This window comes from Phallusia mammillata, chromosome 4 (assembly GCF_965637545.1).
Source record: "Phallusia mammillata chromosome 4, kaPhaMamm4.hap1.1, whole genome shotgun sequence".
NCBI classification, from domain to species: domain Eukaryota; kingdom Metazoa; phylum Chordata; class Ascidiacea; order Phlebobranchia; family Ascidiidae; genus Phallusia; species Phallusia mammillata.
The window spans coordinates 15,137,513-15,150,029 of NC_137255.1; the positions used below are offsets into that span (position 1 = coordinate 15,137,513).

The 12,517-nt window shown below is 39.0% G+C and overlaps 1 protein-coding gene across 2 annotated transcripts; it reads left to right on the plus strand.

Annotated features, from left to right (window-relative positions):
• Nucleotides 1-660: 660 nt before the first annotated feature.
• Nucleotides 661-7,030, plus strand: LOC145224475 (uncharacterized). 2 transcript variants are annotated; one of them, XM_080090977.1, is made up of 14 exons: nt 661-874; nt 1,052-1,192; nt 1,495-1,612; nt 1,694-1,870; nt 2,076-2,273; nt 2,442-2,558; nt 2,672-2,824; nt 3,067-3,273; nt 3,465-3,629; nt 3,690-3,786; nt 3,941-4,098; nt 5,090-5,331; nt 5,809-5,962; nt 6,207-7,030. In XM_080090977.1, exons 1-14 carry the CDS (start codon nt 810-812, stop codon nt 6,321-6,323), a joined length of 2,109 nt encoding a protein of 702 aa, XP_079947103.1. In that variant the 5' UTR covers nt 661-809; the 3' UTR covers nt 6,324-7,030. The 2 variants fall into 2 exon arrangements, with proteins under 2 accessions (XP_079947103.1, XP_079947104.1); XM_080090978.1 differs by having other exon boundaries at nt 5,812-5,962.
• Nucleotides 7,031-12,517: the final 5,487 nt, after the last annotated feature.

A 12,517-nucleotide genomic window follows, 5' to 3' on the forward strand; every position in this document is an offset into this window, starting at 1 on the left:
TATAATCACTCTCTGTTCTTTGAGGCATAACACCTGAGTAAAGTTACACCGTTTTGTATTGCATTCTTCACACAACAGTAACAATCTGTTGGGGTTTAAAACACTATATAACTGTAATTATAGTCAAATTATAACGTCACTTTACCATTACAGTTCCATTGTTAAACGGTTACGTAAACAGCAAGGACAACGAAAAAACAGGGGCTATCTGGCAAGGTAGAAATACTAACACTGAGCTTCAGCTTTGGCCCGGCCTGAGAACTTCTGGTAGGTAACGCCTATGCTCTGTTGCGCCACCTACCAGAAGTTATCAGGCCGGGCCAAAGCTGAAGCTCAGTGTTAGTAGCTCTACCGTCTGGCAAAGTGTCCTGTAATAACTGTAAACTCTCTGTTTATGTTGTTACTATTACATCAAATTATTTTCTTATTGTCGAATTGCGAATCCTGGTTTAGATTTATGTCTTTTTTCGAACAAGGAGTATAGTTTTAATACTTGATAATTTATAACAATATTTACAATTTAACAACAATATTTGGGACATAACAAATGCTAGATTTGTGAACAACGACAATAATATATTTATCTGCCGCTGGACATGCCGAGACATTATAGAAATCTTACACAACAAATTACTCAACCGAGAAATATCCGTTGGCGATCTAGGTAATTTTACAAACGCGGCAAATAGGAATTGTAAACGGTAAAAGTTGTTTGGTTTGTCTTTTATATTTGGAGGCCAGCTGCAAAACTACGGCTGCTTTGCGTGTAGGTTAAAACAGTTACTTGAACTTTTAAGGATCTGAAAAAAATGACGGAGACGCTGTACTCAGAAACGCACAAAGTTAATTTAAAATGTCAGGACACGGAGGACAAGTAAGTTCGTATGTTTGTGCTTAGATTTTTGCAGTGTCACAAGCATACACGTTAAGTTTTTATTGCATGCTGACCATGTTATTATTACGTCTTACTTTGCTGTAGTAGTTTTGGAGTTCATGTCAACCAAATGCAGCAAATGGCAATTTATCTAACATTCGTTAATTTATTCCTTAGGCAAGTTTTCATCAAGATTACCGTGGAAGTACAAACAACAGTGTCACCATTACACAGAAAAGATTTGCTGGTTCGACTAACAGATGATAAAGATCCTTTTTTCCTGTACAATCTTTGTCTCGGTGAAGAAGATTTTCAAAGGTTTTGACAAGTTACATTAATTGAAATGATGATAGCAATAATACCACATACTCTAAATCAGTAATTTATATCACAGCACCAGTTTTTATAGAAAATTGTATAAAATGGCTACAAAGCTCCACTGGTGTTCTATGTTAATCTATAACAACATCAGAACTAATGGGAAAGTAATGTTTGTGCCATATCAGAGGCTTGTGGTGCAAAATATAACTATACCTGATCTTGTAGAAAAAACTAAATGCATGTTGGTGTTTCTGCAGTAGTAAAAGCATCTAATAACACAATCATTGAATTTGTTTTAGCTTAAAGACTCAACAAGGACTTTTGGTGGACTTTAGTGCTTTTCCCCAGCGTTTTATTGCTCTGTTGCAACAATGTTACAGTGAAGAAATGAGAGATACACCAAAGTTTTTGCTTCAAGTAAGCCCTTACATACTTATTGGACAATGCAACTTGTCAGTAAAGATTACTACAAATATTTTTTGTCAATTATAAATTTAGTTTGATGTTGATGAAAACACATGTGGTGGTTTTGGTGGCATGAGCTTTGGCAATGGAGTCTTAAAAGTGATTGAAACAAATCCTTTTAAACATCTTACCCACCTGTGTTTGAATCTCGTCCCTGGAAATGACAGTGATGTCAAGAAGTATCTTGCAACTTGCTTGAAGATTTCTATGGTAAGCAAGTATTGACCATGTTATTTTTTTAAATTGCTATAATTGTTAATGCAGATGATTCCAGTTAAATGCGTTGGGTTGTACTGGAATTTATATTTAACCCTGTTTTTACAACTAATCATGGGCTACGGTTTGAGAATATAATGATATGAAATGAATGCATTTGTTTAAAGGGAGTTATTTGTAATTTTGTTTTTTCGAACAGGAAAGACAGAGGACACTGGAGGAAAAACTACAGCAAACTGAACATGATTTAAAGCATAAGTTGGAACAAACAAGACAGCAGCTATCAGACAGGTCTAGGGATTTGGATCAGCTTAGGATTGAATCTGGGGGTAGATCAGAGAGATTGACTACCCAACACACAAGGGAATTAAATCTAGAGAGAGAAAAGGCACTTAAAGTATGGAAACATTATTAACTTTATTACCATGGCTAAAACTTTAAAGTTTAGTTTAAAGTTTTGTGTCTTTACTTTTGTAAAGTTTATGTTACAAACACCAGCATTGTGCTTTTGTTTAAGGAATAACATGTTTGTCTTGGTAGGTAATACTATTTTCTTATTATTTAGATTCAGGAAGAACTGCAGCAACGATATGACCGAGAAAGAAAGGAGAGTGAGGTCGGATATCAAAAAGCAATTAGGCAAAAGGAAGCAAGACTTTCTGACCTGGAAAACATTAACAAGGTTGGCATTTGGTAAACTGAAAGTAAATTTATTTTGCACTAAATGTAAAATATTTTAAATCTGAAGAATTTAGGTAGTTTTAATTGCAAAAATGCAAAACAGTACTTTTGCAGGATTTAACAGACCGAAGGTATCGAGCTGAAGCAACCATAAGGGAACTAAAAACAAAACTGAATTCTTTGGAGGAAGAGCATCGGAGATGTAGAAATGATTTGCAGCAAGCAAGAAGGGAGAACTGCTCTCTTGATGCTGAGCGACATGCACAGGTCTGCATAGCATTTATGTTATTTATGTTAAAAATTGCTATATTTCAATTGGCTGAGGATACTCATTTCTACATCTCCGATGCTCTGAATCTTTTGTTTGTCATTTGCTGCGTTTCTTTTCCCACAACAATTTGACATGTTTTTTTCCAAATTGCCATGTAAGATTTAGACAACCTCTGAAATAAATAACACTACCACTAGTGCATTTTAAAACCTTATAATTATGATTTTTTTTGTTTCAGGACAAAAGCATTCAACAGTTGAAAACAAGAGTAGCTGTGCTTGAACAGGAATTACTGGACAAGGAGCAGCTTGTGTCCAGGATCACATCATCACTTGATGCCTCTCAACAACAGAAAGATCAACTGGATGAGAGAAAAACTGAACAACAAGGGCAAATAAGAAAACTTGAGGCAACTGTAAAAGAAATGTCTGAAGAATTGCAAAAGGTCAGTACATCTCAATTTCTAAAAAAGCCTACTATTTGTTTCAATACAGTACAAAATATTTCACTAGTGCATGATGTTTATACATTAGGCCTCTTTTTCAATACTTTTTCTAATGTTTGAATCCATATTTTAAAAGCAGTTTCATTACATATTTTAATAAACCCAAATTACTTATCCACTGCTTTGAACAGGGAAATGAAATTATTAGAAAACTTCAAGATGAAAGAAGGGGTTATATCAGTAAAGTAAAAATCAAGAATGAGGTTACCACGAGACAGGAATATCTAATTGGGGAAAAGGATCAAGCTATTGACAAAATGAAAAGAGAAATTGATGAAAAGTCCACCACTTTAAAGGTTTGACTTGTAATGTAATTTTTTGGTTTTATGTTATCTTAATTTTATCTGTTGTTGCAGAAATGTGAGGAGGAAGTAGCCAGACTAAAAGATCAAGTCACAGTTACTCTTGAAAAGTTAGAAGAAAGCAAAGGACTGCTAAAAACAAATGAAAATGGTAAAAATGTGAAAACTGTTGACAAGTTTAAGTTTATGAAAAAATAGGATTTTACTGAAAAAGTGGTTATTGGTTGTTTTTGTCTATCAAGAACGGGCTGGGGGATACATATCTTTAGATTTGAGTTACAAGTGTTGTATTTTTGTTTATTTAGTGATCAATTGGTTAAACAAGCAACTGAACGAGAGGCAAATCATGGGTCGAAATGCTCCTCCACAGCAAGCTCATCACCCTCACCCAGCACCTGCACAACAATTACACTCATATGACCGACATACACCTGGTGCATTTCCCTCATATGATCGCACAACTGTAAGTTTTCAACACAATTGTGGTTTTATGTATATAGGCAGTCATCCTTTTTGGTGCAGTCAAACCAGAGCATGTCACACTTTTATACACCTATCATATGCAAACAAATAATGTGCATACAACGTAACAACATAAATGGCGGCATCATTGACAGTTAGTGTTGATTGCCAAATTGTTCAGCCTAATCAATGGATAAAGTAGAATATTGATCTGAACTTTTAGGCATGTCTAGATGGATATTATAAGATCAATCTATTTCTTTGCATCAGTAATTACAAACAAAATACATACAGACACTGGGTTGTTGGTGGACAAAGGAGCGGTGTTGCGGTCATTAATAGTATCTAAATAGGCTGTGCACCCAGAGTAACAGGTTATAGGGAAGTGCCGTGCCGTGCCAGAACCCGAGTACTCGGTACCGAGCATTGTTGTTTGTAATGCTCGGTGCTCGGCCGAGCAGTTGCACAAACTGACCCGAGCGTTAAATTTGCATATTCATGCCCTGCCAACATATGTAACTAGTGTTCGAAAGAGTGTCTATGAACAAAAACGAATGATTTTTCAAATGCACTAGATGGTGGAAAAACGCGTACTTTATGGGCATGTACAGCTTAATAAAACACCGCCGATGACGTAAGAGGCCTTGTAGAGCTAAAACGTAGAAAGGGGATTTTTGTGACGTCATAATGCACCGAGCGTTAAAGTGAGATGCTCGGTGCTCGACCAAACAGAACATTTGCAGTTTTGGCACATCTCTAACAGGTTATGTATGTTGTAAATGACATTACATGTAGGAAATATCCTTTCTTCGTTTAAATTATTTAAAAAGTGTTTTAAATGTGGTCAACTATCTACTATGGCTTGCAAAGTTTTGTCAAGCGGTTATGATGATTGTGCTTAATAAGATTTATTTTCAAATATGTAAGGCTTAATTATGCAGCAAAAAAACTGATAAGCATTCATTGGTAAAATAAATCCCCGTTGTTTACAGCCACATTACAGCACACCGATTGGCGCCAACCCCACCCCTCCTCACATATCTGTGTCACAAAACACTCCAATACCCATATCATCCAGCCCTGGTGCTCAGCAGCTCAACCAGCCGCATCACGTGGCCAAGCCAAATTCGTCATCCCCGGGTGCTCGAATCCCCCGACCCAACGTCACCCACACACCCCAGGTTGTCTACAACCCCGGGAAGAAGGACAAGGAGAATCAATCACCGCTAGCGAAGTGAGTGACTTTGGTTATGTTTAGTTTCGGGTCGAAGATTTACCACTTGTCTGTCGTCGGAACCGATGCTGCTGCCGCTGCTACTGTTGTTTGCGCCCGTCGCTTTGCATGAAATATGTTTGCCGTTTGCCAAGTTGCATAAAAAGCCTGGCTGCAACATTATTGCGAGTGCAAACATATCTAATATATATTTGTTGTCGTAGTCGGGTTTGGGTTATGTGAACATTACCACTATTAGAAAATCATTAGCTTTGTTTCATTTTGTAATCAAACAGGTGAACTGCAACGTTTCCAAACAAAAACGGAACACTTGTTTCATATCCGTCAATTAATCTTTATTGTTCTGATTCAAATCCAGAACAAAAAGTTACATATGCTGAAAACAAAACAATTTTCATCATCGAAGTCTTGCTGTGTTAACCAACCTATTTTTTTACAAAAAAAATTATGCAAAATAACAACATCATTATTTTTTAGAAGCAGCGAGAACTCGATAGACCCCAAGTATTTGGCCCGATCGGCTGACGTCATCACAGTTCGTAGCATGTCGCCAGGTGGCGCACCTTCTCCGCCCAAAACTCACATTTCCACGAAACCGACAAATGTTCCTTCAAGCCGTCTCAGCCAACAGGTACAGTAATTCAAAGGATCTACAAGCCTTAAATCAGGCCAGACTTGCAAAAATAAGTAGAACGCTTGTGTTTAGCGGGCTTGCATCTCTTCGTATTAGTTCGGATGCCGGTCGTCCAGTGCTCGTAAACAGATCAATCGCTCCGGTGCTTGCTCGAATCCCCATGCATATCGACCTAACCTGCATGTCTTCGGTTTCCTCACCTTGCACCTTTAATCATTACATTTTTTGTATTTCTTTGCAGGTGATCAACAAGGCAACCATCGCTCGCCCGAACAACGTGAGATTCCAGCCGCAATCTCATCCCCCACCTCCCATTGTATCGGCTTACTTTACTGGCGCTTTACCTAAGCAAGCCTAACACGATTTTCTGTCTAAATCGCTTCTGGTCCAAACGCCTTTGAACTAAAGTTTTTGGATTTGGCTAGTCAGGATAGTAAGGAAGACGTGTTGATTTCTGATACAACCCTAGTTGTTTTCTGTTTCAAAGATATATAAATGTATTTGTGGTAACAATCGCCGTTTGTTTCTTTTCTTGGAGTTCCTCAATTGCCTTGTGAATGCTACCCAGGCGTAAGCCAACTCGATTTGGGGTAATTATTCGTGAATCCATCGGACTTGTAAATGTGTCTTGTGAGTGCCAAAGAACGCCACTTAATCGATATGTTTCTATTGATATTACTTGCAGCTATGTTCATGCGAAAAGTCTACATCTCTGTTTAAATATACCAGTTGATACGATAACTAGCTAAACATATACGTGTCTGCTTAAAGATCTGCATTTTGTTAGGACAATCTAAGATGGGAAAGGTTGAAACAAGTTATTGGATAAACTAAAACCTGTTTGAAGGCCCTTTGTCTGCAAAACGTTAGATATGTAAAAGTCAAGTTATTCGCTTAGTGTTGTCTAAAAATTCGTGCGGGAAACTCCTGTCAAAACCGTTTTACAATTCAGACATTGTACCAATGTTTCTGTCATATCATTTTCTCAACTCGCAAGCTATTTTGGAAGTAACTGTTTTTGCGTTGACCTTTTTCTTAATTTAAAACCTATGTATTTCGCTCATATTGATTTTTAGTTTGTTAAAGCATTACTATTAGGGATGGGCCGAGTCGAGCCAAAACCCGGTGCTTGGCTGTGCAGGTGCACAAATTGACCCGAGCATCGAATTTGCGTATTCATGCCCTGCTAACATACGAAACTAGTGTTCGAAATGGTGTCCAAGAACAAGAATTACTGTTTTTCAAATGTGTTACATGGTGGAAAAGCGCGTATTTCTGGGGCCTGTTTAGGATAATACACCGCTGGTGACCTCGGAAAGCTACAAAACTAGAGTAGAATTGGGAGTGTCAAGTGTAACTGTGTAATCTGGATACCACTTCGGATACTGGTTGAACTGTAGCAACCTGAGTAATTGACGCCTTGGCACTATCACGAAGTGATTACTTAAAAATAGTGTGAACTGGACTTCGCTTTACGCTGCTCAAAACCGAATGGCTCTCAAACTATTCAAATCAGCAAATGTATAAATCCAATTTTTTATATCTGGACGTCTTAGTTTTCATCCTAGCTCTTAATGGTGGGAGTAAAATGAAAAACGGCTCTGAAACAACCTCAATATCCTGGCGTTTAATTTTGTATAGGTTCGTTGTTATTGCTGATTTCGGACAAAACGTTTGGATACGTCCGGCTGTGCAAAGTTGTCCAAAGTGTCAATTTCCAATCTAGCGCCGAAAACTCAGGCGTCAAGATCCAAACTATGCCCTACTCTTGTTAAGTACAAAGAAGACCAGTCGCGCAGATAGAAACAAACTATGCGAGGTCAAGTACTAAGGGCGATTACTGTTTGCCTATCGCAGCCAAGCATGCGACGTTTTATTACTGCGACCTAAAATGACGCCACAATTGCGTGCTAACGACCAATGGCGCACAGTAGCGCCCACTTGCGGGTGGGTGTAATGGGTGTAAAGTTACAGCGAAGTGTTCATCAGTTGAAAGACAAACCATTTTCAACAGTGCAGGCGGCAAAAATGACATGTTCTACCGTGACCTTTATACAAACTCAACAAGGTGACGAAGCCAATCAACGAACTGTTTTTGCGAAAACATGCACAACTAGCCAAAGCAGTACGATCGTTCGGGCTCGTGTGAACGCTGTAGAGCAGGGGTCGGCAACCCCCGGCACGTGAAATGACTTTATGGCACGGCTACCGATTTGCTAATTCGTTTTCACGTATTTTTTAAAATAATTTAAACTAATACACTGCTGGTTTTCAGTTCGTTATGATGTAAATCTTAAAAATCATAAGCCACATGCACGATTGTGGCTACTTTTTTATTGATTTTAATCAGCTGGCACCATAAACCACTACTTTTACACAGAAATGTTGGCACGCCAGGCCATTGCCATTTTAAAAGAGCGACTAATTTGGCATGCAGCGTTTAGAAAGTTGCCTACCCCAGCTATACAGCTAGACTATGCCACAGAATTGACAACTTCAACTTAATGTTCATGTTTGAAGCTATTTATTGCAGTTGCCAGTAAAAAACACTCGCTTGGAGTGACCTAGCCTAGGCCACAGTCCGAACATTCTTTTACAATTTTTAATTTAATAGCAGATTGGTTGCAAAACTGCCTGTAGCTGGATAAACTAGAACATGTCGCCAATCAAAGGGTAGAAACAACAATGTTGGCCGTACAAAAATAATTAAATTAACAATCAAGTCAAATACCTTAATATTTCAAAAGCAGCGCCACTGAGCGAACCCTGAATTACATTTTGTTCCGGGGCGGTTTAATAAAGGTTTCTGCACAGTCGTTACACTCCGTAAACGCCGTTATTCCATAGGATTGAGTCGGCTAAAGGTTGGAATGTCAGTCATACAAGCAATGGCTAAAAATAGAACCAACAAAGCACCGTTTCTCTGTAATCTCCATGACCTTATAGGGAGAAATAGACACAAAACGTATAATTTATAGCTCAGTTACAATTTTCGGCCACCACCAACATAAATTCATTCTCTTTGAACCAGAATACTTTTGGCGACAGGATTAGCAGTATAAAGATGTTTTTTCCTCATCTTGCCATACGACGATTTTAAAGACATGAAATATGAAAAACTTAGTTAAATGACAAAAACACTAAATCTGTTTTTGATAAATGTATTTTTTTGGGCCTGATGGTTGGTAACACTGGCTTAACAACTTGAATCTAACTCTATCTCTTTCCCGATGTTTATAAACACTGGCGTTTTGTTTTCTTTGCCGCGACTTACTAAGAAATCCCTGTGTTATTCGCTTGTCACAGCTGTTTACACCGAGTCAGGTTTTTAAGCCTGACAAATTCGTCCTGTGATCTGTTTGCTGTACGAAAATTCTTTCACTTGCTTCTGATAGATTAGCGAATTTGAAATATTTCGTAATGTTCAAAGTTGACCTTAGATGGTTGTGTTCATGTTTCTGCATAAAATATTATGTCTTTTTGAAAAACAGCGTAGTTTTTCTGTTAAATTTTATCTAAAATAAACTGTGCATGAAAGACTTGTTAATCAAATTGTTTCGACATTGTTTGATATAGTTTCTCGGGAGACAGGCTAAACGCCGGAAAGGAAATGTATTTATTAATTTTTTTTTAAATGAAACAATTACGTGACGTACCGGATGAATTTTGGTATGTTTGATGCTTGACAGAAATTTCTGACCTACGAGAGACTGTTATACACCCTAAACCAAATAGGTGGTTTTCTGACACATTGACCACATTAATGAGGTTTTTTTATGTACACCGTTCGTTCTTTAAACCACCTTTACGTATCAAGAAAGGATGGGTTTTGCCACAGTTTCTGCCCCTCGTGTGGCATGATATATAGTGGTGAAATCAATCATAGTTTAGGCCACAGACTCCCAACTTATCTAAAGACACGAGTCCATGACACACTACAGCCTACGTTATATAAGTATTTATAAAATGCATTACAGTAGCTTGCTTGTTGTGCCAATACACATTAAACGCGGTGGTAAACTTAGAAACGGCCCAACCCGTTTCCATTTTCATGTCTTTTAAATCCAAAGTTCCGCATGGTGAATTTAACCCATCGCACCCAGCTAACAAAAAAATCCCTGGTATTATTTATTACAATTTGGAGTCGTTTACAACCAAATGAAATCTGCATAGACGCTTCAGGGGTGATCCCAGTTATAAATGTATGTTCATCTTCAAATCTAAGATGTGTCGTTCAAAATTTTGTTCTCTTTGTACTATTCTGATCAAAGAGGCCACCCAAATTTACTGTAAAAATATACGATTGAAGTATGAACAACAACGGTACATTGTCCTATACGGGGCTATTGTATCTGTGACCTACAGGGCAGCATGAACTTCTTCGACTAGCCCCTACCCCACACGGGTGAAGTTTTCACTTTCACAGCATGCAGCGGAACCGTCAACAACCCTCGTGCCCAAACCCTCGCCCCAGTCGCCCTGCCCCCCGGTGTCGGGACAGGAAACCGACTTCTGTCCATGTGGTGACGTCCAATGTGTGTTGCTCGTTACACCGCGCCGCTCACAACTTTCAGCAGTAACCTAATCTTGCCTTTGCAACGTCACGCTATGCGTGCCAAAGCCCGGCCCCCGTCTGCACCCCGAAATGCATTCGCCGCCACGTACGGTGTCCCCTTTCATAACAACTTGTATTCGGCACTATTCGCCAGCGCCGGCAATTGATACAAAGCGCGTTATAAATTATAATTTGCCACAGCACTATAGATATTTGTGCCAACAAAACTGTCCATTATAAGAACCACAGTACATTTTGGCTCCATCCTGTATCTAAATTTCAATGTCATCGACAGCGCCCCCTCGCCCATCATCCACAATTGAGTAAAGTCATTCAACGATGAGAGGATCCACGAACTTTTTCTAAACACCGTCGCGCTGTTTTAAAGCTGTTTGGACGCGATTCAATGCTTCGAAGGCAGCGTCATTTTCCCACGGACACCAAAAGTCATTGCACAACACACCTTTCTATGGTTTATCAATACGATTGTGGTTCACTGACAACCGATGTCGTAATGATGCTGACGTTTTTGTTCTTTTTCCAGTGGGTCGGTCAGATACCAGTAACTTGATCGAAAATGTTGCGCTTCTTCGTTCGGTTGTAGCGACCAAATTACATACACCAGTCGTCCCTTGGCGACACAAGAACAGCTATATTCAGGTCGGCTTTCACTGAATGCGGGTGGCAACTCGTGTGGGGTCGTGTTCGTGAGTATTGGGGGTCCATTTAATCCCCTCACTGCGCTCGTGCTAATGGTCGCCGTGGGTGGCAACAAATACAGGCGTTTTGCGACAAGTGCTGTTGCTGGCAATGACCCTGTCATCAGATTCTACCAGCCACGGCGCAAAGTCATCAACTAGTCGCTGTACTCGGTAATCAGATCGCTTCTACCTACTTACACACGTTTGGCCGGCGATTGTTTGGTGTCCGTTGTCAAACAACTCCCGGCTGTTGGCCCACCTTAAGCAAAATCTATTATTAATAAGCGTTAGCACGCAGAGCGGTGAGCTAATTAGTCGGCAGTTGTTGTCCAGGTGGTCAAAGACAGGCATGGAAAGTTGTTGCAAGCTATTTCAGTGCAGTAAGCTACTATAAAGTGGATCGTTTATCATACATTAAGCAGCCAATTGTTTGTTGATCGTCTTAGATACAGATGTGCGGTGTTTGGTGATCTGATTAGGTGTGAAGGTTATGGTTCGGTATTGGTTTATCGCTTTAGCTTACGCTGAAGAAGGATATAAGAACTAATTAGCCGTAGATAACTGTTTTGTAATGGAAAACACTCACCTGTGTGACACAACGGTATTTTGCAACAAAATTACAAAATAAATTATTAACAAATCACTTCTGCTGCCAAAACTGACCAAAACAGCCTGACTGCATCGTTTGCAAGAACTTTTGTCTGCACTTGATTTCTCAAAGATTTTTGGTGACATGTATGTGAATTTCTGATAATTTGTAATATTTTGAGGTGTTTTTTAGATAAAAAAGTAATGATTAATAAATATTAAGTAAACGTGGTTTGTATTGTGTGACAAATATGTCATAGAAGTCACTTAAAACCAACTTACGCTTTACTGGATATACGCTTCAATATGTCCAACTTCAATATGATATTGGAGTTACGCTTGCAAATGTTTTCAAATTTTTTAAAATACTGTCACAATGTGGTATTTTATTGCCTTATGAAAAACCTTTGCCTTTTTTGAAGCGAATTATAAACTTCTAACTCTGGCAGCATTGGCGCGATGACGCTTCGTTGTTTGGGACACGATTCCACTGCTGATTGTGATGCGAACAATAACCAGCGGCGAGACCACCCAAGTGCGGGCGCGCAACTCGACATTAAGCTATGGCGCGAATTCGTTGCGCTCGCCCAGTGTTCTCATGTAAAGCTGCTGGATTTGACTTCGGAGCTAATCTTCTTAATGTCAGCCTTGGCGCAGCCGAACAATTTTTCATTTTGAATTTTCTTTCCCTATAAATATTCCAACGCG